Source organism: Marmota flaviventris, chromosome 10, assembly GCF_047511675.1.
Source record: "Marmota flaviventris isolate mMarFla1 chromosome 10, mMarFla1.hap1, whole genome shotgun sequence".
Classification (NCBI taxonomy): Eukaryota; Metazoa; Chordata; class Mammalia; order Rodentia; family Sciuridae; genus Marmota; species Marmota flaviventris.
Window position 1 is genome coordinate 125,259,703 of NC_092507.1, and position 26,343 is coordinate 125,286,045.

General features: G+C 40.3%; 1 protein-coding gene and 1 long non-coding RNA gene across 13 annotated transcripts in view; one reads left to right on the forward strand and one right to left on the reverse strand.

The window, feature by feature from the left end:
* The window catches only part of Fmo5 (flavin containing dimethylaniline monoxygenase 5), a 65,332-nt gene that overhangs the window by 8,678 nt on the left and 30,311 nt on the right, over nt 1-26,343 (forward strand). For 3 of the 12 annotated variants that reach the window (XR_011708993.1, XR_011708992.1, XM_071618525.1), the window contains exons 1-6: nt 4,921-5,413; nt 13,393-13,581; nt 15,448-15,610; nt 17,031-17,173; nt 21,385-21,584; nt 25,228-25,580. Coding sequence is in view for 10 of the 12 variants with exons in the window: in XM_071618525.1 (XP_071474626.1) it covers nt 5,279-5,413; nt 13,393-13,581; nt 15,448-15,610; nt 17,031-17,173; nt 21,385-21,584; nt 25,228-25,580 (1,183 nt within the window). In the remaining 2 variants the exon portion in view is untranslated. The other 9 variants (XM_071618519.1, XM_071618521.1, XM_027956173.3 and 6 more) reach the window with 8 other exon arrangements.
* LOC139707320 (uncharacterized) lies at nt 1,023-25,232 on the reverse strand. Its single transcript, XR_011708994.1, has 3 exons — nt 25,147-25,232; nt 1,485-1,606; nt 1,023-1,117 (listed from the first exon to the last, which is right to left on the reverse strand). It is a non-coding gene; the product is annotated as an uncharacterized lncRNA (long non-coding RNA).

Sequence of the window (26,343 nt, forward strand, 5' to 3'; positions counted from 1 at the left end):
GATGCTCCTTTCCTATACTGAAGGGCACACACTGAAATATTCTCAAATAAATCTTTGAGGACATAGGTCAGAGACGTAGATAGCTCTGCACTGAAACTTGCCTGTGTGTCTTATTTGACAGAACAGTCTTGTTTTCCTTTTTTGTTTGTCTGCAGTACTGGGATTGGACCCAAGGTCTTGGGCACGTTAGGCAAGCACTCTTCCTAATAAGCCACATCCCCACCCCTTTTAATTTAATTTAATTTTATTTTAAGTTGCCAGTGCTGGCCTCAGACTCACAATCCTCTTGCATTACCCTCCTGAATAGCTATGATAACGAGCATGTACCTTCATACCCAGCTTTTATTTTCCTCTCTAATTGAATACGTTTTCAAATTAGTCACAATGATTTCACTTTTTGTTCTCTGTCCAGCAGGAAAGGTTTTATGTGATCCACTTAGCCAGCCCCTGAAGCTTTTGTTTACTAGTGCTGAACTTTTCTGACAAATTTCTACATAAGCAGCAAGTTATCAATAGTAAAATTACATGAAGCCAAAATATTCTCATGATTCAGCCTATACTGAAACCCTAAGAACTCTCTCTGACTTCCTCTTCCTCTGGGTTGGTAAGAACCCAAAGCCGTCTTATATCCTAACTTCACAAAGCCTGGGTCTTAGGTTTGAAAATGAACATACCTGTTGCACATGTATCTGTGTTGCTGAGGTACAGTTGCAACGTTAAGCCAAAATGCTCAAAAATGGCATGTAAAACAATCTTCAACATCAGAGGGCCTGAACAACCTGAGTGCATCTGAAAGGCCCCTGGTGCATGGTGATTCATAGTGAGGACAGTGGGAGCTGTCCTTTAGCACTGTGGTGAACACTAAATGAGACCACCTTTATATATATATATATATATATATATATATATATATATATATATATATATATATATATATATATAAACAAATTCGAATTTTCAGGATATTGTGAAGGACTAAAACACATTAGATGGAAATTAACTTGCCCGCATCTCACCAGTAAAGACTCCAGAGGTCAAGAGTTATCCTTCATGGTCGAGGTACCATGGTAATCTCCTTAGCTTGGAAGTCCACAGGCGTGGCCCACAGCTGTGGTCTCTGAAGGTGAACAGACAGAGTGTCATGGGTAGCCAACTCTGGTAGGTTGTATTCCTATTCCCAACTATCCACTGTCTCCCTGTGGGATTATTGTGCATCCAGCCCTTAGACATGTGGCTTTCTGTTTCTCTGAATGGGCACAGCCCATGTCCTTTGTTTTGGAATGTGAATGGATGTGGTGTCTGAGTTGAAGCTTTAAATGTGCCTGATCGGACGGTTCCTACCCCCGCCATGAAAACTCTACAAACCAAATAAGTTCCATGGTGGTTAAAATCTTTCCTAAACTTTCATGTAAGTATTAATTCATATCATTTTCAAAAAGTGTCTGTATGTGCATAGATGTGTGTGTGTGTCTCAATGTCCTCACCTGTAGAGGTGGAACTTCAGTTGGGCCTGAGTCTCTATCACACCTCTTCATGTGTCCTGTATCTCCTATCTCATTTCCAGCTTGCGTCTGCACCTTAGGTCTTCTGCTGGGTATGCATTTGGCTATGAGAATAAGGTCAAGGCAACTGTTGGTTAATAATGACATTCTGCCCATGTGTTTGGCCCTCATCACCTAGAGCACTTATTATCTAGGAAAGTCTCTGCCATTAATATTTTCTTTTTTTAACTTGTTTTTTAAATTTGTTCTTTTTAGTTATATATGACAGTAGAATATATTTTGGCATGTTATCCATACATGGAGTATAACTTCCCATTCTTGTGGTTGTTCATGATGTGGAGTTATACTGGTCATATATGTGTATAGGAACATAGGAAAGTGATGTCCAATTCATTTTACTGTTTTTCCTATTCTCATCCCTTCCCTTCCCTTCATTCCCCTTTGTCTAATCTAAAGTATTTCTGTTCTTTTCTCTCCCTGCCTTATTGTGTGCTAGCATCTGCATATGAGAACATTCAGCCTTTGGTTTTGGGGGATTGGCTTATTCCACTTAGTATGATAGTCTCCAGTTCCATCCATTTACCAGCAAATGCTATCATCTCATTCTTCCTATGGCTCAGGAATATTTCATTGTGTGTATATACCACAGTTGCCACAGTTGCTTTATCCATTCATCTGTTGAAGGGTACCTACTTAGTTCCATAGCTTAGCTATTCTCAATTTGAGCTGCTATGAACATTGATGTGGCTATGTCACTGTAGTATGCTGATTTTAAGTTCTTTGCATTTAACCCAAGGCATGGGATTACTGGGTCAAATGGTGATTCCATTCCAAGTTTTCTGAGGAATCTCCATACTGCGTTCCAGAGTGGTTGTACCCATTTGCAGTCCCACCAGCAATGTGTGAGTGAACCTTTTTCCCCCCAGCCTCGCCAACATTTACTGTTACTTGTATTCTTGATAATTACTATTCTCAAGTGAGATGGACTCTCAGCGTAGTTTTAATTTGCATTTCTGTAATTGTTAGAGATGTTGAAGAACATTTTTTCATGTTTTTGACTGTTATTAATATTTTCAGAATAGTGCAGACCTTGCTTTGTCTGGCCTAGCTGGCCTATGTGTTAACCACATAGTCTCAGGAGGCTGAGATGACTTTCCCAGCCTCCTGTCTCCTGGTATGTTATTCACTCCCATGGTCTTGAAGACTGGTGTACTTTTAACTTGTAATTTTTTAGTACAACTGTTAACCCCATAAGACTGAGAGCTAGCTGGGTTGTCTTATTTCCCCTAAGGTGTCTATCCCTTAGTCCTAAAGGGTCCTTTTTCCATGGATGGAGGTCCCTGACTATTTCAAACCTATCAACTTCAATTCCTGGCTTCCAGAAGTCTGGTTATCAACATTCCAAACAAACAAACAAACAAACAAACAAAAAAAAAAAAAAAAAAAAAGGAGAAGGAGTAGAAGACTAGATCAAGATGTTTTCTTTAAAAAGTTTAGGTCAAAGTTGCTCACATTTTCTCTTCTTCTGTTCCTTGGTGATAATTTAATAATGAATTTATGCATAGCTTCAAAAAGAACCAGGAAAATACAGTTCCTCATTAGGAAATCCCATTCCAAAGGGATATATTATATAGTAAGAGGAGGAGATAACATTTTAATGGGTATCCAGTAGTGTCTGCTACTTGTCTAGCCACTAAAATTCCATGTTAATTCTTCTCATTGATATGCTCATTCCCACCCCAAGGAAGACAACCCCAGTCCCATCTGGCTACTGCACCCCACTTAAATTGTATGTCTGGGTGACATGCAGTTGTCTCTCTCAGATTCAGATATAGCTCCTTGGGGTCCAGTGATTCATTAACTGGAAGAACACCTGCCTGCCTTCTCCAGTGCCCAGTAATAGAAATTGATGGTTGCATATGAGATGTCCTACTCTTAAACAGCCCTGGGCCCTTCTACTACCATACGTCTTGGGAGGGATGGAATGAGAAACTAATTCTTCTGAAACCTCAAAGGAGATACATTTAAGTAACTGGAAAAGAGAGAGAGCGCGAGAGCGAGCGAGCGAGAGAGAGAGAGAGAGAACATTGCTTTCTCTTTCTAGGAGAAAGTAGCATTAGACGGAAGGTACTTAGTGACAAAAAGCATTCTGTTTGGTGGTAATCTGTGAGGACAGACACTAGTAAATAATTTTTTTTAAAAAAATTATTTATTTATTTTTTTAGTTGTAGCAAAACACAAGATCTTTATTTTATTTATTTTTATGTGGTGCTGAGGATCGAACCAGGCACCTTGCACATGCTAGGCAAGCACTCTACCACTGAGCCACAATCCCAGCCCCAAATAAAGGTTTTAATAAAGTGTGGCAGGAGTAAAGTGAGAAGAGAATCCAGAGCAAAATTTAATAGCAGCTCTTTAAAATAAGAATTACGTGATGGGGTCAACTTGATGTGTCCACTGAAAGATAAGGAATATTTTGATGAGTAACTGTTTTGACAGAACCATATCAAAAAGTACAAACATTCTGCCGGATGCTGTGGTGCTCACCTATAATCCCAGTGGCTCAGGTTGTTGAGGCAGGAGGATCACGTGTTCAAAGCCAGCTTTAGCAACTTAGTGAGGCCCTAAGAAACTTAGTGAGACCCTGTCTCAAGATAAAAAATAACAGCATGTGGCTCAGTGGTTAAGTACCCATGGGTTCAATCCCTGGTAACTTCTCCCCTCACATATATGTATGTATATACATATGTACACACACACACACACACACAGGACTCCACCTTTGATCCTCACTTCTTTCCTTCTCCCACGAGGTGATGTGGAGACCATCTGTTCACCATTGTGTGCTAACTGTATTCTAATATAATTCAGACCATATATTGGACAGGCATCTTCCTGATGGAGTAAAATGATTGTCTAAGTCAAAGATTCTATTTTTAACCAGATTTTAAAGAGCTGAAATGAAGCCAGCTAGAGTTCAGCTAAAAGCATTTTAAAACATGCTTGGGGATTTTAAAGTAAATTTCTACCAGCAGGGTAGAGCCAGGATACAGGCCATGAGGTGGGGAGGAGGCAGAGAAGAGGGTAGGATCACCTATTTGGATGGATGCCCAGGAATGTAGTTGTTCCGCATTTAGGCATTCCCTTCATGCTTGCTTGGGAGTTGTTTACACTTTGGCTTCAGTAGTAGGAGTGTATCCCTTTAAGGGAAAAGCAGGAAGTTAAAAGTGGAGGCAGCCGGTGGGGGAGCTCAGGAGATGAGAAGACCTCTCTCCAGAGGGAGTCAAAGGGCACCGCCCACAACCGCAGCTGAAAAACACCCAAGTTGTACAGGATTTCTTTTCCTGTCCAAAGCCGGTCCAACCCACATTTTCTTCCAGTGAAGAGAGGGAGAATTGGTGCCAATGAGCGGGTGGGGTGTGGGCTGAAAGGCGGTGGGGCCAGGTGTGCCTGCCCCTGGGCTGGGCTGGTACTTGCCGAGTTTATGTTTCTGTCATTACAGCAGAAAGCCAGAGTAACTTTCCGATCTCAGCTGAAGGGTCAGCCAGGTGCTTCAGGAGAGAGTGAGATGACACCACAGCGCTCCTCAGCTCTGGGCCTTGCAGGAGCTTCCTTCTAAAGAGGGCAACCCAAAGTCACCTCTTGTTGCAGCATTTATTTGAGTGTGAAGGCAGCTGTCTTTCTTAAGAACTGTTGATACACGTGTGCTTTCTGTCTCCTGTTCTTTCTTCAGGACAAGTGGCATTGCCCTAGCCAGGTGAAGATCTCTGAAGACCATGACCAAGAAAAGAATCTCTGTGATCGGGGCTGGAGCCTCCGGGCTCTCTTCTATCAAGTGCTGTCTGGATGAGGACTTGGAACCTGTTTGCTTTGAAAGGACTGATGACATTGGTGGGCTCTGGAGGTATCAGGTCAGTCTTGTGTCCCTGAGTACTAGAATCCCTCCTGGCAGCTGGGTGCGTGCAGTATGCTACCTCATGTCAGGTAATATGCGAGCTTGATAGTGACTAAACCTGTTGGCTTCCTAACAGCCCCACCCCACCTTTTATGAGGCTTTCTCTTTCCCTCTGTGGGCTGCAAAAGCATCACACATGTGACTCTTTTCCCTATTCTACTGTTTATAAAATCCACAGGGGACATTTTCTTATATTAGTTTTGCTGTTTTTCAGAAGAGGGGAGAATGAGTAAGAAGCCACACACCTTAGAAAGCACATGGGGGTTAGAAAATGTGGAATGGTGGCTTCCGATGTGTCCTAAAGATAAATGAGCTAGAATCACCTGCCAACAACTCCTTCCAGGAACACCCTCCACCTTCAGTCATCAACCTCATTTTTCCTTTTAAGAAAATCCAGCTATTTCTCTGACAGTTCTAGTCCTTGAATAAAATATAAACTCTGATAGAATTGTCTGCTTTAAACTTCTTGCATTGAGAAGTTCACAGTCCTTTGTCTTTCAGGAGAGAGCAGAGGGCAGAGAGCACCGGCACCTTGGTTTCCGTGTCCTTGCATATACGCAGCTGTGGAGTCACATTGTTTGAATATGCATCCAATCCTGCAACTTGTTAGTGACCACTTAAAATATCATATACTTAAATGACAAAGAACTATTAAGTGCCAAAAATATCAGTCATCTTCACTGATCTCTAATTTGATTTGCTTTTAAACTCATTTTCTGAACCAGTGAATGGAATTGAGGTGCCATGGATATATTTCCCATCATAAAAACCAACACAGTGTTGGCCAACTGCTTAAAAGTAGATTGGGCTGAGGCTGTAGCTCAGTGGTACAACACTTTCCTAGCATGTGTGAGGCACTGGGTCAATCCTTAGCACCACATAAAAACAAAGGCATTCTGTCCATCTACAACTACAAAAAAATAAAATTTAAAAAGTGGCCTTATGACATTACTTTGTAGAACAAAAGTATTATATCTTGGCTTCATTTTGGGAACTAATTCTATCTGACAATACTCTTATTCATATCTACAATGGATCCCCTTAGCAAATCCCTATACCTTTATCAGAATCAGTCAGACGTGGGCTGAAAAACCTGTTAATTCACTTTTTAGTTAACAGAAAATTCTACTGTTGGAATCCAGTCACACCCTAGTGTGCAGGTTAAAAGCACTGCTTTAGATTCAAAGACTGTCCTATACAAGAAGTATGGCCTTGGGCAAATCATTACACCTCTCTGTGCCCACTGTTTTTTAATCTTTACAAAGGGATAATAGTAATACCCACCTTAAACATTTATCTTGGGGAATAAGTGGATGAATAATTACATCAATCACTTACAAAAGTGCTGGTTCTGCATAGTGCTACATGTCAGTTATTCTTCAGGCCTAGAGTGGGACCCCCACATTGTAGCTGGATTTGGCAATTACCAAAAAGGAATGAAATCAGGTAAGGCAGAGATGATGTTGGGAGGGTAGCCATTATCCTTCCTGATTAACATGTTTCTGGTTTTTATCTCTAAAGCGATTTAAAATTATTACCTGCTGAAAATACAGCATGGGGACTTTTTTCATTATTATCTTCTGGGCAAAATTTCAATACCTTATGAACTGCTTCCTTGGGGGGAAAACTGTTTCATCATAACACTCTGACTTCTCTTAACACAGACATGCCTATAGGGCTCACCATTATATTCTAGACCAAGAAGGATGCCTGGTGTATATTAGCTTCCCAATATATGTATGTTTAATATGTGGATTCCTGAGAAGGAAACTGTCATCAGCGGCTACTAAAAATGTTTACCGTGCTGGTGACCCTCCTTCTCACATTTTCCACAGTTAATTAGCTGTGGAGACTAAGGTATTATAAACATCCTTTAATGTTGGACTGAAATATCTTACGTGCTGCTGGTGGTCACGTTGAGAATTTTTTCTGAGACATGCTTCTCTATCACTCCCTTGCTTGTTATTTGGAGTCTAGCTATCTCTCCACCCCCCAAAACTTTTCTATAATTTGTTAGAGGTTTCGTATGTAGAATTGGTCTAAGCACTTTGGAATTCCACCTCCACTGCGGGATGTTCAGTAAGAACACTGGGAATTCAGGGCTTCCGTTTTCCCTTTTCTTTGACAGTTTCCTGGATTCAGTATATTTTTATTTTCTTCTCAGATAGTACCATTTGTACTTCCTACCGTGATTCCTTTCTGTTTTCTATCTGCCAAACAAGTGTTTTCTCAGATACCACCATTTGTATTTTCCTCTCTCTTTTCCTTTCATGTTCCACCTACCAAACTGGTGTAGCCTTCTCCTGGTGCAGCTGAATACTGTCTCATAGTAATCATAGAAGTTCTCAAGACATTAATTTCAGTCAACTCTTGATCTCTTCATTAACATTAAATAAGACTGATGGTGGAAAGTAGGCGCTAATGTGATATATACCCATTTATTTGATGTTACCTTATGAATGCAATAGCTTCAAAAAGTAATAAATTTCTTACAAAATACTGAGGATTTAACTCCATACTATATAATAATCATTGCTATTTTTTGGTCAAACTGGATTTTTAAGAATTATTAAAGCATGCTAAACTATGCTTTTCAAACTTCAGTGTACACATGAATTACTGGAGATTCTGATTAATTAATTTAGGGTATACCAAGATTCCACATTTCTAACAAGCCCTAAGTGATATTTATGCTGCTGATAAGATAACTGCATCACATAATAAAGTTATAAAGTATAGACAATAGATACACCACGGAATGTAAAATGTTGCTGTTTAATCAGTGTTGATTTAAAATAGAAAATTAATTAATAAACATCCTTAAATGAAATGTTTTTTAAAAAACTATAAATTTCATAGTTCTTCCTTTCTCAAAAGAAGAAGACGACGACAACAATAAGTGGATTAAAAAATACTTAAGAGGGAGGAGTGTCCAGCTGTACACTGAAGAACTAATCCCTGGGGGAACATTAACAGGAAAGGATGTCAGCCACTCGTGAGATTCTGGGTGTTGATCTGGAGCTCTCTGCTAGGTATTTCGAATACACACTGATGTGAAGGCAAAGGCCTTACAGCCTCTACCGCAGCTTTCCCAGGTCTTAAATGAGGATGATGTTGTGTCCTTACAATAAGACCAGTGGTCATCTATGACACACACGTTTCTGGGCTGAGACTGTCCCTAGAGGGTGCGGAGATGCAGAGACCTGACTTCCTCCCGCTGCCCTCGGGCACTTTGCGGTTTAGCTGAGGGTGATTGCAGAAAGGACTTGCAGTTGATGGAGTAAGTAGCTGTGAGCTCTCCAGGGCCAGCACACTGCCTCTGACTGGCAGTTCTCAGACTTGTCGTCACGTTAGACAGGCAGCACTCAGAAGAATTCCTAGGAGGAGAGCCCAGGCTCTAGCGTTTCTTGAACAGTTCTCCATCTGACTTCAGTGTGCAGACACCAGAACTGGGAAGTACCGTTCAAACAGCGCTCCTGTGCGTGGGGTTTGTGGAGCACCACAGGGAAACAGAAGACCACGCTGTCGTCATTCCTCCCACCCAGTGGGAGTCGTTTTCCCCCTTGTTGTACCTTCTAACCCTCCAGCCCATTCAGCTCCAACTCACTCCCTCATGTCCTCTCCTTCCTCTTTTTTTTTAAAAATGCTTTAATATGCTTTATTTTTAGATAAGTTTTAAGTTCATACAAAACTGAGCTTCTGCCTTTTTAGGTGCACAGCTTGCCTCATTATCGTCATCCCCCTGTAGTGTGCTACATTTGCTACGATCAATGACAGATTATCCATCATTCACAGCTCTTGGTTTACAGGAAGGTTCACTATTGGTTTTGCATATTCTATGGGTTTGCATAAATGTATAATAACATATATCCATATTATAGTCTTATACTGCATAGCTGGTTTTGTTGTTGTTTTGCTTTTGGAGGTGCTGGGGATTGAACCCAGCGCTTCGGGCATGCTAGGCAAACATTCTACCACCGAGCTACATCCCCAGCCCTTTATTTATTTTTTTTAAATTGGCAAACTGGGACTATAACTCAGAGGTAGTGCTTTCCTAGCATGTTCAAGGCCCTGAGTTTGATTCCCAGTGCCACAAAAGAAACAGAAAAAAAATTATTGACCATTATAATTATCCATAACAGTGAGATCCAGTGTGATGTATCTGCACCTGCACATAGCATGATTTGGTCAGTTTCATTCCCCGGTACCTCCTCTTGCCTTCCCATCTTCTACCGCACTGGTCTACTCCCTTCCCTCCCCTTTTCACTCCCGCTTCCACACAGGAGAGAAAACATGACTCTCTGAGTCTAACTTTCTTCACTTAGCCTGATTTTCTCTAGTTCCATCCATTTTCCTACAAATGACATAATTTCATCTTTCTTATGACTGAATAAAACTCCATTGTGTACGTCTGCCACATTTTCTCTGTCTGTTCACCTGTGGATGGACACCTAAGCTGATTCCATAATTTGGTTATTGTGAATTGTGCTGCAATAAATGGGTATGCGTCTATCACTGTAGTATTCTGACTTTAATTTTTCTGGATAAATACTAAGGAGTGGTATCGCTGAGCCATATGGTGATTCCATTCCTAGACTTTTGAGGAAACTCCATACTGATTTTCTTAGTGGTTGTACTAATTAACAATGTATAAAGATTTCTTTTTTCCCCACCTTCTTGCAAGCATTTATTATTATTTGTATTTTTGATGAATACCTTTCTAACTAGAGTGAAACAAAATCTTGGTGTAGTTTTGATTTTCGTTTTCTTGATGGCTAAAGATTTTGAACAGTTTTACAGACATTAGTTATTCATTTGTATTTCTTCTTTTGAGAAATGTCTGTTTAGCTTATCTGCCCATTTATTAACTGGGTTATTATTTTTTGGTGTTTTTTAAAATTCTTTATGTCTGGGATATTAATCCTCTGTCAAAAGAGTAGCTGGCAAAGATGCTCTCCCCTTCTGTGGGCTCTCTCCACACTTCTTTTCCCTATGACGTACAAGGCTTTGAAACTGGATGTCCTCCCTCGTATCAGCCCTTGGGTCTTTCCCAAGGAGTCTGAGGGAATTGTGCCTGAGCCTATGTTGGAGTGTTGACTCTGTGCTTTCTTTTAGTAGTTACAGAGTTACTGGACCTCTTCCTCAGTTTCCGGTTCACTTCAAGTCCCTTTTGTGCAGCTGATAGATAAGGACCTAGTTCCGTTCCTCTACATTTGGACATCATGTTTTTTAGTTCCATTTTTTTAAAGGCCGTCTTTTCTCCAACTTGTGTTCTTGCCACTTTTGTCAAATATCAGCTGACCGTATCTGTGTGGGTCTGTCTGCTCCTTCTCTGTTCCCCTGGCCTCCATGTCTGTCTGTACGCCATACCACACTGTCTTTGATATTATAGCTATGAGGTATGATTTGAAACTTGGGAATTGTGGTGCCCCCAGCATTGCTTTATGGCTAAGCATTACTTGAGAGATTCTGGGTCTTATATTCTTCTACGTGAATTTTAGAGGGTGAAGAGTACCATTGTATTCTGATGAGAATCGCACTGAATCTGTAGCTCACTTTTGGGAATGTGACCATGTAACACATGAATCCCACCCAGGACAGGGAGGTCTTTCCATGTTGCAGTGCAGTCTTCCGTGTCTTCCTGCAGTGTACTATAGTTTTCACTGTGGAGCTCTTCTACCTTCCTGGTTAGATTTATTCCTAGAGTTGTTTTTCTTTGCTTTTGCTTTTTTTTTTTTTTTAAAGCTATTGTTGGAAATGTTTTCCTGATTTTTTTTTCAGTTAATTCATTATTGGTTATTTAGGAAAACTGTTAATTTTGTGTTTTCATTTTGGAACCTGTTATTTTGCTTAATTTATTAGTCCTAGAAGTCTTCTGGTGGAGATTTTTGTTTTTGAGGGGGTCTTTTCTTTCTTTATCATTTTTGTCTTGTTCTTGGTACACTTGTGCTTTGAATACCCCAGACCAGCCGGCCCCTTAGGCTCCACTTTTCACTGACTGGTAGGTTCCCATGCTGAGTCAGTCTGGAAATAGAATGGAATCTATAACAGACTGCGGAGAAACTCTTGGAAGCCATGGTGGCCACAGAGGCTGGTCTTTTAGTTCTCGGAGCTACCCACAGGTATCTTCCCCACAGCATTCCTATAGCAACATTGATAGCCCATTCTTCATTCAGAATTACTTACTTTTCCCTCAGTGACCTTTTTCTGTTCCAGGGTCCCATCCAGGATAGTACATCACATTTAATAGTCATGTCTCCTTATGCTCCCCTTGACTGTGACAATTATTTTAGACTTTCCTAGGTTTTGATGACTTGGCAGTTTTGAGGAGCACTGGTCAGTATTTTTTAGATTACCTTTCAATTGAGATTTGTCTGCTGTTTTCTCATGGTTACTGAGGTTATAGGTTTTTGAGAGTAATACTGAAAAGGTAATACCACTCTCATTATATCATTTCAAAGATACATTCTGTCAGCAAGCCTTATCATTATTTTGTTAATAGTGATGCCTTCCCTGAAGTGGAGTTTGTCAGATTTTGCCAGAGTAAACTTTATCCCTTTTGTCTCTCTTGCTTTGCTATACTCAACTCTTTGAAGAAAGCTTATTATGCACAGCCTATACTTAAGGACAAAATTAGCTATTTTTAGACTTCTGTCTTCCCACAAAAACTTTAGAATCAGTTTGTTGATGACTAAAATATAGCTTGCAGAGATTTGATTGGGATTGCATTGCATCTGTAGATCAAGTTAGGAAGAAATGACGTCATAATTTTGGTGTCTCTAGATTCATTCTCATAATTATATAACTAATTCATTCCTAAGCCTTCATTAATCATTCACTATATATCAGGGACTGCGTTGTTGACAGAAATATAAAGAATAATAAGGCATGTACACTACCCTCAGATCCCTTACAATCATGCAGAATGATATAATCTGTTTACATTGCTTTTATAGCAATATGAATTGAAAGGTTTGGGGACTTGGAGGATCAATGGAACTACAGGAAAGTCTTCCTCAAAAAAGTAACATTTGATATAACTCGAATGAAGGTAGGAATTTTTCAAGAAGTAGTGATATGCACAAAAGTTTTAAGTTGTAAAAGAGCCTAGATCATTTCAGCTAATAATTTAATGACTCAGGAATATGGGATTTGTTAAGGGGACACTGAATGAAGATTAAAAGCCATAATGGGCTAGATGTGAAAAGTGCTAAATTTTAGAATAAGTAGGTTGGTTTCCAGAAGGAATAGAAGCCAATGAGCAGTGGAGTAACGGGATGTCCTTTGTATTCAGCAGGATACCTGTGGAATAGTGTCAAAGATAGACTGTACTTCATGTTGAGATACTGTAACATAACTAAACCACTCGGAGATTTGGGGATGTTTTAAGTTACTATTAACTAATACAAACTTAATTAAATAATAATTAATTTAAATAATATAAAGTGGTATCTTTTTGCATTTGACTTTTATATTATTCCACAATTTTCCTTTAAAATTTTCAAAAATGAGACAGATATGTCTCATTCACATTGTTTTGAAATAAATTTTTATTTATTTCATTAATTTGTTATGTTTTATGTGAAATTTGCTTTTTCTATGCATTCCTTTCTCAATTCAATCTGACATACATTTATTAAACATTTATTGAGGGCTATTTGTAATTCTAGATACTCTGGAAAAAAGCATGACTACAATTTAAAGTCATTCAGTGCCATTTCGACTGTATCCTGTTGGTCAAAAACAAGTCATAAAGATAACTGAGATTCAAGGGGAAGGAACTACACAGGGGCACAAGAACAGGGGGAGGTGTGGAGGCCATGTATGTGTGTCATTTGTTTGAATTGTCATTTATTTCAGGAAATTTCTTCAACTATTCATTGGCTATTTTATAAATCATGAAATTAATTCTCAAGTTGTTCTTATTTACTACAGGAAAATCCTGAAGAAGGAAGAGCCAGTATCTACAAATCAGTGATCATCAACACTTCTAAGGAGATGATGTGCTTCAGTGACTACCCCGTCCCGGATCATTACCCTAACTTCATGCACAATTCCCAGATCCTAGAGTACTTCAGGATGTATGCCAAGGACTTCAACCTTTTAAAGTATATCCAGTTCAAGGTAGGCAGTTTGTGGGTGTCTTGGTGTTTGAAGTTGTTCATCAAGTGGGTGAAGAACGAGGTTTCATTAACCAGTAGCACATGTAAATACTGGAGCGATATACTCAAGTATAAAGACTCCACTCTCGGTTTCCTCTCTCTAAAATGCCCATGGAAAGCTCTCTTTTACATATTCTGGCTGCAGATTCAGAAAGATACCTGCCAGAGTGTTTTCATTGCCTTCATTCCACACTCCCTGCTTACAATCAAGGAGATGAGGGGAATGAATAAGTGTGGGAACTTGAAACCCTCCTGTCCCACAACCTGCCCACTCTTGCTTAATTCTTTTACACTTTCTGAAGCACTTTCCAATATATCATTTTATGTGATCATCACAACAACCTGGTGAAGTACTTAGTGACTGGGAAGTTATTGAGGAAGCAAAGGAGTTGAATCGGGTGGAGAGAGTAGAACACTGAAGTGGGAAACAAAGTCCTGAATTCTGGCCCTTGTTCTTGCCCCTCATTAGTGACCTAAGACAAGTAACTTCTCAACTTGAACTTATCTTGATTCTCTTTTCTGTGAAAGAAGATGATTGTACTGTATGAGGTTCCTTCCTTCTCTAAAGTCTGCTGTGACTTTCCCGTAGTTTATACCCATGGCCATATTATATCACCTGGCCCAGAGTCCAAACCTTCCACCTTTTTATGTTTAGCAACAATAACAAAGTGGCAACGTCTGGTGACAATTTCCAAAGCCAGTTATTTATAGCCCAGTGGTGCCTCTCTTCACTTGTTTAGGTGACACTTCTTGAACAAGTTTGTCACTGTACTAAGCAGTGATGATGCAAAGACAGAAGCCATAAGTAACTTAACAGTCTACATCAAGGACGCAGAAAAATGAAGGAAATTATTATTATACATAGAAGGAACAAACCAAGTGACAGGTACCGTGGAGGCTACACCTGCAGCTCAGAAGGGGGATGTTTAGCTCATCAGGGCCGAGGAGTCAAGTCCCAGGAAAGATTTTTGGAGAAGACAGTGTCCAAGCCAAGTCTTCAGTAGGAAGGGGTCTTCAGATGAAGAAGGAATAGAAAGGTGACCAAGTAGAAGCACCAGCTTGTGTGAAAACACATGGCAGGGACTGGAAATGGTACAGGACGGTCGAAGCCTAGACAGTGCTTCTATAGTCACCAAGACATCATAGCCAGACCCTAGAGGCACACTGGAATGTATTCTTGATGTTTCCCTGGCTGGGCAGAGTTACCTATATTCATTTATTTATTTATTTTTGAAAAGCTAAAAATTATTCCACTGACTACTCTATCTCACAACCTATTTCTTTAGAATAACTTGTGAAGTAGGCATATTTAGAAGGCAGAGATTCCTTTACAAAAAATAAGAGCCACTGAGATAGGTTCCTGCTCTAACAGGAAAGGTAGCCTCATAGTCACAAGTTTAAGTCTAGCCAAAGAGAACAAGACATCGGAGAGTTTGGGGAGTCTGGGGTTAGAGGGGGGACAGGTGTTTAGCGCAGAGTGCCACAGAAGTACAGGAGAAATCCAGGCTTTATTCAGGTGCTATCATGCCTCAAGGTAGAGACTAAGAGTCCTAGCAATGTCTACTTTTCTAGAAGCAGAGGAGAGTACATGGGTCTGTCAACTCTGCTTACTTTGTCTGCCTTATGGTTTCTCACTCAGACCACGGCCCCAAACAAGGCTGTTCTTTATGGAGTATGAAAATCAAATACTCCTGCAAGGACCCTAATGATGAGATGGCACTGTGGTATCAGCCCGTGGTGTAACATTTTGCAGGAAAAGCCATGTCAGGGCTGATATCCACTGTATAGGCTGTGGTTAAGTGCCCGGTGTATGTCACTTTTCTTTCAGACCACTGTGTGCAGTGTGAAGAAGCGGCCTGATTTCTCCACTTCAGGACAGTGGGAGGTGGTCACCGAGTGTGAAGGAAGAAAGGAGGTTGATGTCTTTGATGGAGTCATGGTCTGCACTGGCCATCACACTAACGCTCACTTGCCCCTGGAAAGCTTTCCAGGTGAGTGACCTTCCAGGAAGGAGGTGACCCTTGAGCCAGGCCTGTGACCCTGAGGAATAGAAGGGTTGTGGTCCAAGTGATTTTCACCTTGGGGTGGAGTAAGACCCTCATTAGGCATGTTCCCTTGAGGATGGAATGACCTGTATCATCGCCATTTGGGGACCAGAGTCAATGGTGACTTTAGAGTCTAGAGGTCTGTGAACAATCCTGCCACCACATGATGACATTTCAGTCAAGGTTGGAGTACATGTAGAATGATGATCCCGTAAGATGGTAAGGGCACTGGAGATCTTCTGTTGCTGAGTAGTATCCTAACCAGTACCACACCGTGGTGACACCGATGCACAAAGCCCTGTGTGCGGTCCATTGTGCAAGGTCACAGCCCATACAGTTGCGTGTGTGGTACGTGATACTGACAAACAACTCTGTCATGGTTTACGTATTACTGAGCTACACATTTCTCTTAGTGTGTGCTCCTACTACTTCTAGGAAAGTTTACTGTACAGCTGTCTGCCATGTCACCAGCGATAGCTTCACAGGCCTCCTGTTTATTGTGGGTCTTGATGGCATCAAGAGGCTATACTGAGGGACTGGCCCGTACAATATGGGCTGTGTGAGTACTCTGTGATTTTTTCACAATGATGAGACCAAAGTTACAGTAACATTTTCAGAATGTATATATTTCTTTCAAGTGGCACATGATTGTATTTAGTTTCATAATGACTTTGGTTTTCTTTTTTCTTTTTAATTAATTAATTTATTTTAATTAGGTATATATGACAGCAGAATGCATTTTGATTCATTGTACAGCACAACTTTTCATTTCTCTGGTTGCATATGATGTAGCATCACACCATGTGCAGTCACACATGTACCTAGGGTAATGATGTCCATCTCATTCCACCATCTTTCCTTAGGATCAAAAAAGAAGACCGTGGAGTTCTTACTCAGTATTGGTTCAGATATGGAATTTCTCAGTAATTGAGGAAACAAACAAATATTGAGTTTCTAATGCTTAAATGAAAGCTTGAATAATTTAGTTTCAGTTTGGGGCCTGAACTTTTTTTTAGAAAATGTACTTTATGTATCTCCTAGAGTATACAAAAACATATACACTCTAATTGAAGTGGGAGTATGTAACTAAGGGGATGAAAGACCACAGAGAATGGCAGCAGTTTGAATTTGTGGGTCTACAAATCCAAAATACAAACTACTTATGATACAGGAATCACAAGCTACTATTCCAAGGGTATGGAAGAAAAAAATAAGCCAAAGTATTCAAGAAGACAAAAGTAGCTGAATAAAGGGAGAATATGTGGAGAATATGTGCTTCAACTTTAAATTCTACAAAAGAAAGATTTTACAAATGATATCCAACTTATAAACTATCATCCAATAATTATTTTCTGTTCTCTTGCAGGAATTGAGAAGTTCAAAGGACAGTATTTCCACAGTCGAGACTATAAAAACCCCGAGGCATTTGCTGGAAAAAGAGTCATCATAATTGGCATTGGGAATTCCGGAGGGGATCTGGCTGTAGAGATTAGCCACACAGCCAAGCAGGTTTGAGCCATTCTATCTGCAGCCTCACCAAGGAGATAGACCCACAGCGTATGGTCGGCTGCACTTTGCCCACTAGTGCCAGTGGCAAATACAGGGCTTGGTTTCATGCCTCCGTTGGCATTATGATGGATGCTAATGGAGAGGCGTGGTTAGGGTTAGGGTTCCATTACTCACTTGGCTTCATACTAAGGAATAACTCCACGGCTTCAGGTTGCACTCACAATCCCAGTTAGCCTTTCCCTGGCTTTGATGAAGCCAAGTGTTTGCTGGAAGAGGTTGTGAGAATGCAACATTGACAGTGTGAATCGTCCATTGGCCAGAAGAAATGTGCTCTTATACACATGGGGAAAGCACACTGTGGTCATTGAAAACTTTTCATTAACAGGATGGTGGGTGAATTTCCTTTTTGCCCCCCAAATGGGAAAAAAAGAAACAATCTAATCTTTCCAAAAACAATGTCAACATCAGCATAAAGAGTGACTGTGTAGTAGCTTATGTGACAGCTTGTGCCAGCCGTTGCCTGCAGTTAGGTAGCACAGAAGGAGAGTTACTCCAAATCAAGTTCTATCTCCTTGGTTTTTTGTTTTGTTTGTTTTGGTTTCTGTATCATAGATTTTGAGCGTTGAAGAAAGTGTCTTCACTGTAAAATCCTAGAAAAAGGCATGTCATTATTACATTTTTTTGTCTTCATTGAATCATAACTTTATTAGCAATAGGTAAATGCCTGGTTGTTCTTCAGCAACTTTAATTATGCTATGCTTCTCTAATACTATGGGGTTGTGCTCAGTGGTAGAGCACTTGCCTAGCATGCATAAGGCACCACATACAAATAAACAAATAAAATAAAGGTATTGTGTCCATATACAACTAAAAAAATATTTTTAAAAAACCCAGAGGCTTATTGACACAATTTTGTTAAATGACCCTTATCCAGCAACGTGTTTCCAATAACTTCTCAGTACTATTTTCATCTATCAATATATAAGTGATCTCATATGTTATTCCATGAATTAATTCCACAAACACTTATTAGGAAGTAATTATATAAACAAGAAAGAGTAAAAAACACACGTGGTTGAAGGATGTACCGTGTAGGTAGTGGGGATCCATGCAAAAGTCTTCTTTCATATCTTGGCTTGTCAAGTGGTCATTTCTAAGGGAGCTGATCTAACCTGCATTATGGAATTAAAATTTCCCAGGAACAAAATATTCAGGGTGTGGAGATAAGGCAGCCATGTTTGTGAGAAAGCCCTGGGAAAACATAGCAAAATCACATCTGCATAGCGGGGGCAACCCTCACAGCACTAATGCAAACTGAAGAAATTTAATTGCTGAGTTGTAGCTTTTTGCTTTACGTATTAAAATGTGTTTAAGAGAAAATTTTGGAGTCAAAATTTGCAAGTGGATCTATTAATTTCAGTGCATAAGGAAATTTTGGTATAATCCTTGTGGTATGATGATTTTGTGAAAGCATCCCTTTCTCATCAGGTTAATTTCATACACGATTATATTGACTTAACCATTTTCCTTATGTTTTTCTTATAAACCAGATTTATAAATATATTGTTTGCTTAAAATAAGTGGTAGAGTAGCTTGCCTAGTATGCATGAGGCATTGATGGAAAAGCTAAAATAAATATGACAGCCATTAAGCATTTATTCAGTGTTTATGGTATGCCACACTTTTCTATAAAAATTATCACAGCAGTCTTGGGATGGATGTGTTGTAACTATCTCATCGATAGGGAAACTTTTAACTAAGGCTATAAGCTTTACCCTAAATCATGTGAACCCCAAGACCATGCAGGTACTTCAGCTGTGACACGTAAAAGCACCTAACTCTGATAGTGCTGAAGGTTCCTCTCTGTGAGGATATATGTGCGAAGTAAAGAATCATACTTTGTAGACAGGCGTCTTTTTACATGAGAGCTTAGATAAAGACTATGAAACAATATACTTATTTACCGTAAAAATTTATTTACCAGAAACTTCTTCCGGGGTTGTGTAAAGTTGAAAATGTCCTGATACCTCTGCCAGGTAACTGAATATCAGCCTTAATCCGTTCTGAACGTGTACGTTTAGCCAGAAAAGAACAAAGAAGTACTGAGCAATCTCCTGTAGTTCTACTAGCAATCTTTATTTTCTCCTATTCAATAATCAATAGAACATCTCTTAACAGAATTTAGAATTGGTCAGATGTACGTTGAAACATCAGTTTGCCTGTTAATAGCTATATGATCTTCGGCAAATTTTTCATCTTCCCGATGTCCCTCACCCATAAAATGAGGATGATATTGGCTTCCTCAAGGGGTTGTTGTGTTAACATTGTAAAATGGTTAGTGTCTCATGCCTGTAATTTCAGCTACTCAAGAAGCTAAGGCAGGAGGTTTGCAAATTTGAGGCCAACCTGAACAACTTAGAGAGACCCTATATCAAAGTAAAATAAGAATTTATATATTTTTTTTAAAAAAGGGCTAAGGATGTAGCTCAGTGGTAGTGCCTTTGCCAAGCATGCATTCGGCCTGAGTTTGATCCCCAGCTCCTCAGAAAAAAGAATACAAAGGACTTAGTATACGGAATTACAGGTCATAAGTCTCAGTAAAGGAAAGTAATGATGATGTGCTGGGGAAACTGAGAGAGGTGCAGGCTAACCCTCCCACTGTGGAGAACAGCATTGGACACAACTGGAGAGACAGATTATGAGCACAGAAAGTTTCACATCATATAAATGATATAAATGGTAAATCATAGTTCATAATAATGCAACAATGTCAAAGACAAAAAGACTGGAGTTTTGGGTTAAATGATCTCCAGTTGTTTTCAGTTTTATCATTACATGATTTTTGGGGGGTGAGGGTACTGGGGATTGAACCTGTTACAGTTAAAATAGATACAACCTTTGGTCTTTCATAATGGGTGCATTATAATCATACTGTATAGGGGATCCATAGTTGTACACGCACATATTGTTATAGTTAAAGCTTCGTCCCAGGGTTTCATAAACTGACTTCCAGACCACTCACGTATAATTGAATCAAGCCTTTATTGAAGCACACCAGTGGCAACTGACCGAACATAAAGCTGTTCCCCTGATCAGCCCCAGACAATTGCAGGGGCACTCCTTATAGGCCTGAAAACTGCACCAGGGATGTTTGGGGATCCAGCCAATGAAAGCCAGCCAGGTTACAGAAATGGGAGAGTGCAGTCAGGCCACCCCAGTTACAGAAGTAAAGCCCCATTAGGTGGTTCCGTGTTCTTAAGGGTTTCTATAGCGAAAGTTAAAGAACATCTTGTGCCCGGCATGACCTTTCTACTTGGCATGGTGGTTTTACAAACTGGAGCCACTTGGGCTTGACTGTCACAAACCCAGGGGCACTTAACCACTGAGCCACATCCCCAGCACCCCCCCCCCTTTTTTTTTAAAGATGGACACAATATCTTTTTACTTTATTTATTTTTATGTGGTGCTGAGGATCAAACCCAGTACCTCACATGTGCAAGGCAATTGCTATACCACTGAGCTACAACCCAGCCTCCCAGCTTTTATTATTTTATTTAGAGACAGGGTCTGGCTGAGTTGCTTAGGGCCTCCCTAAGTTACTGAGGCTACCTTTGAACTCACCATCCTCCTGCCTCAGCCTCCTGAGCCACTGGGATCGAAGGTGTACGCCGCCGCACCTGGTCTATGGAATGACTTTTATATATATATATATATATATATATATATATATATATATTTTTTTTTTTTTTTTTTTTAGTTGTCAATGGACCTTTACTTTATTTGTTTGTGGTGCAGAAAATCAAACCCAGTGCCTCACACATGCCAGGCAAGTGCTCTGCCACTGAGCCCCAGCCCCAGCCCCTATTCATGATTTTTAATGAGTCCGTAGGTGGTAAGTGCTAGCGAAGTTCAGAGGGAGGGAGAGAGAATTACCAACCTGAAAGGTCAGTGTTTCCTGTGTGGTTCTCATGGAGGACGTGGGCTTGATCTGGATCTTACACACGAATGGGCGCATTGGCTGTGAACAGAAGTGTAGTGCTGGACAGCAGCAGGACATGTTCTAGGACAGCGTTGGGGAAGGAAAATTTTAAAAAGATTGTACAGAACTAAAGTGCCACACTAGTGAGTATGAACTTAATGGTGAAGAAAGTGAGCGTGCTTCCGAGTGTGAGCGAGAATGACAACAGGAAACGATGTTTCCCATGCCTTAGGTGTTCCTCAGCACCAGGAGAGGCGCGTGGATCCTGAATCGCGTAGCGGACCATGGATATCCTTTTGATGTGGCACACCTTTCTCGACTTCAGCATCGTTTATCAAAGATATGCGGTCAAGCATTCACAAATGCATATTTGGAAAAACGTCTGAATCAAAGATTTGATCATGAAATGTTTGGCCTGAAGCCTAAACACAGGTATGTGCTCAGATGGGAATGGGGTGGTCAAGGCCAAGGCCCAAGGACTGTTCACTCAGGCTGACAGCTACCTCCACGCAGACATTAAGGAAACCAGGGAATCTGAAATGCCACTTTACCTTATCAACCACAGAAGACCAAGACCTGCTGGTCTAAAGTTTGTGTGACTCATTCTCATTGGCATCAGCCATTTCCTTTTTCTGTGAGGTGTCAGTTTTTTTTTTTTATATGGTGCCCAACAACAATAAAAAGGTAGTAGAGGGCAGTGCCTCATTCAGTCAGTCAACAAACATGGGGCACCTGTTTGTTGTGAGCAAGGCATTATATTGGGCATGAAATACAGAGAGAAAGACATAATAATAAAAATAATACCTTGCCTTTTTCAAAGACATTTTAAAGTTAAGCACAGTAATGAGTGTGTGTGTGTGTGTGTGTGTGTGTGTAATCTCATTTAATCCCCCAAACGGCCCTATGGGTTGATGCCATTTTTATATCCATTTTACAGACATAAAAAATCAAAACTTAGAGAAACTAAGTCATTTGCCCAAGATCAACATGAGTAACAGATGGAAGACTTCAGAATTGGGTCTTACCTTGAATATACAAATGGGAAGACAGACAAGAGGACATGACAGAGAGATGCACGGGATGCAGTGGGAGCAGAGGGTGGGCTCTCGGACAGAGGAGGGCATGTGAAAGCCTCCTGTGTACTGACTCTACGTGACTTTTCTCTCCAGCCTTTTATTTTTGAAAATGTTCACGTCTACAGAAAAGTCATATCTTTTACCTAGATTCTCCTGACATAGAGTTTGCTATATTTGCTTTTTATCTCTTCCCTCATGGAAGATAGATCCAAACAATATGTAGTATATACACATACTTAAGGACATATCTTTTTTCTGAAAGTAAGTAAAAATCATTAAAACATACCCAAGAAAAAGGGTATTCCCCTACATGCCATAATACAATGATCACATTTGGGAAATTTAACATTGATAAAATAATTTTCTAAAATGTTGGCATATTCAAATTTCTACAGATATCCCAATAATATTTTCTTTTTAAATTTTGGTACTGGGTATTGAACCCAGGGTCACTTTATCACTGAGTTTTTCCCAGCCCTTTTTATTTTTTATTTTGATACAGGGTCTCACTAAGTTGCTTAAGGCCTTGCTAAATTGCTGAGGCTGGCCTAGATCTTGAAATCCTCCTGTCTCAGCCTCCCAAGGGATTACAGGTGTACATCACTGCAACCAACCTAATAATCTTCTTTATAATAAGTTTTTTTCTATTCTAAAAAATGTTAATCACATCATTTCATTAGTTGTCATGTCTTTTTTAATCTGAAATACTAATTCTCTATTCCCTTTCTTTTTTTTGCATACTAGGAATTGAACCCAGGAGTGCTTTACTATTCAGCTACATCCCTAATTCTTCTAATTTTTTTATTTTGAGACAGGTCTCAGTCAGTTGCTGAGGCCGTCCTCTAACTTGTGGTCCTTCTGCCTCAGCCTCTAGAGTCACTGGGATTATAGACATGCACCACCATGCCTGGCCATTCATTTTTTTTTAACATGGACTTTTATTCTCCTTCTCCTCTTCTTCCTCCTTTCTTCCTCCTCCTCTCCTCTTCCTATTTCCTCTTCCTCCTCCTCTTTCTTCTTTCTAAGGCATGGTTTTTGTAGACTATCTCTAAATTTTGAGTTGCATTGTATCTTGGCATATATACTACATTAAGGGATGTTATCTTCTTGGAGAATCCCGTCAGAACCCACATGATGTCAGTTTATTTCATATTAATGATGCTAAATTTGATTGTGTGTAAAAAGTGGCATGCACCAGGTTTCTCCAGTACAAAGATAGTTTTCCCCTTGAAATTAATCAGTGGGATGGTACTTGGACACAGTGTTCCCCAACAACTTTTCATTCAATTATTTAAGCATGAATATGTTTTGTAGTTGCAAAACAAATTGAGGTTTTATTGAATAATAAAAGGTAGTCAAATCGGGTCAGCATGTAGCATTCTAATTGTAATATGTTAGAATAGCAAAAGGCACATTATGCCCCGAGACCTGCACATAGCCTGGTATACCTAGACTATATGGCAAAGCTAGAAGAGTAGTTGAATACATCTCTAGGTCTATCAGGCATGAAACCTTTTGTATGCTCTTCTAAATAAAAAGTATAGGGGGCTGAGGATTTAGTTCGGTGGCAGAGTGCTTGCCTAGAATGCACAAGGCCCTGAGTTCGGCCCTCAGCCCTGGCAGGGGAAACACAAAAAAGTTTGGAATGAAGACAGCAGATCCATTCAAGTGAATGACGTCTTAAATTTAAGCAAGCGAGTGATGTAATAATAAGTCTATAATAAATCTATTTTAGAATGACCAGGCATGTGTCACTGTACCTGACCCAACAATATTCTTTATACCTTTTTTTTTCTTTTCTAAATCAAGGATCCTAAAATCATGTTTATTTGCCCTTCTGATTCTAAGGCAAATGGTATAGAGGGGAGATGGGGGAGCCCTGAAGACAACTGTGTTGTTCAGGTGAGACAGTTAGTGGACAGAACTATTCTAGGCAGTCTTCCTTTTTAAGGGAGGAAGAACGCAGGTTTGGTGAGCAGGCAGGAGACAGTTCTGTGGCTTAGGCAACTGTGTGGATGGTGGCGCGCTAGTGAAAAGCAGTGTCAGAGAGACAGATGAAGCCCTGAGGCTGGAATGCAGAACACCGTCTTCCTGGAGGTTCGGATCCAAGCACGTTGACTCCCACAGCTCGGGTGTCGTCGGGTGTCGTCATAAGACACATGACACTCCTGAGGCTAGGCCAGGAAGACGTGGGGAGAGGGGTCTCGGCGCCTGCTGACCCGAGGCTCAGGAATCAAGACTTGTTTTTTACAGACCCAGGATACTGGAAACCTGGCTTATTTATTCTGATACCCTTATTCCATGCTGTCTCTAGGTCCAAAGTATCCCAAGAGAGTATAGAAAACTATTTTTACAGAAATTCTAAAATCCTAGGCTGTAGAACATTGGTCAAGTCACTTAACTTCTCTAGACCTCAGTTTCTTCATCTATACAACCTGGATAATGACACCTACCCTCCATAGAGTTTATGTGACTGCCAAATAACTTAACGCATGGAAATGTAATCTGAACTCTAACTTGCTGTACATGTGTAATTTATTCCACAGTTTGGAAAATGAAAGTCTAAGTCTACCTCTTTGGAATTAGAAATGGATCAGGACATTAATAGTCAAGTTTTGTCAGACTGATTGATATGTGGACAGGAACGACTGGCCTGTGGCCTTGTGACACCATGGAGCATTACTATCACATGAACAACCACATATGCACTCCTCCAAAAAACTCTTATCCTTCACTTCTCCAATACCTTCCCCTTCAGTGACTTGCAGGGTCCAGCCCATTCAGCCTTGAGCCCTGAAAAGCTGATATAAAGTAAAACTGGTGTAAAGTGGGACTTTCCAAATTTCATGGGTAAACCGAGGGGACACCGTTGACGTATTATTGTTTAACCACCTCCACCAAAGCAAAAATTTACTTACAGGGTTTATTTCTCTCTCCCCTTCTTTCCCTCTCTCGGTCCCTCTCATTTCTCCTTCTCTTCATCTTCATGCCACTCACAGAGCTCTGAGCCAGCATCCAACAGTGAATGACGATCTGCCCAATCGCATCATCTCTGGCTTGGTGAAGGTGAAGGGAAACGTGAAGGAATTCTCAGAGACAGCTGCCGTATTTGAGGATGGCTCTAGGGAGGATGACATTGATGCTGTTATCTTTGCCACGGGCTACAGCTTCGCCTTTCCTTTTCTGGAAGATTCTATCAAAGTGGTCAAAAATAAGATATCCCTATATAAAAAGGTCTTCCCTCCCAACCTAGAAAAGCCAACTCTTGCAATCATAGGCTTGATTCAGCCCTTAGGAGCCATTATGCCGATTGCAGAGCTCCAAGGACGCTGGGCCACTCAAGTATTTAAAGGTAAGTGACAATAAAAATTCACTCCTTAATTACTTGGTGATGATTGACTGTGTTTCTGTGCTTGCTTTTAAATAGCAGTATGTTTGACCAAAATCTTGAGGGTTGCATAATATCTGGCACAAACTTAGTACCAGAAAACTTATTTTTAAGTGAACCTAAGTAGTAATTATGACCATAGACCTACCTTAGAATCACCTGGGTGTTTCCCCAGCTTAGGCATGCTTTGATCTCATCCATGGTGATACTTATTCAGTAAATCTGGGAGGGGCAGGCACAAAGTTGTTCCCCAGAAGATTCCAATGTGTACTTCAGATTAGAATCCACTCATCTGAATTTTAGACAACTGGTATGTATTTGTGAAGTAAAAGAATCTCATCTTTCATTACAGAGAATGTCAAATATAGAAATGGTGCGACTTAATTCATACAATAAGTTAACACCCGGTAGGAGATAATCCAGAATATAAAATATTCAACTTTCAAATCCTCACATCCCCACTACCCCGCGTCCCTCCGTGTCCCCCCTTTGAGTTCTGACCAGGAGTACCTGAGGGAAAACAACTCTGAGCTTTGGGATGGTAGGCTCAGTAGGAACCAGCAGGTGAGGAGGGTTCCAAAAGGCTTCATTCAATCTAGCACGTCTCAGAACCTCGTGACAGTTCTCTAAATGGTCAGACTACCACCTAAAGACATCATAGAGTGAACCTGGAATCCACTGAATAAGGAGGGAGAACATGGTGTAAGGAACGTGAGAGCATATCATG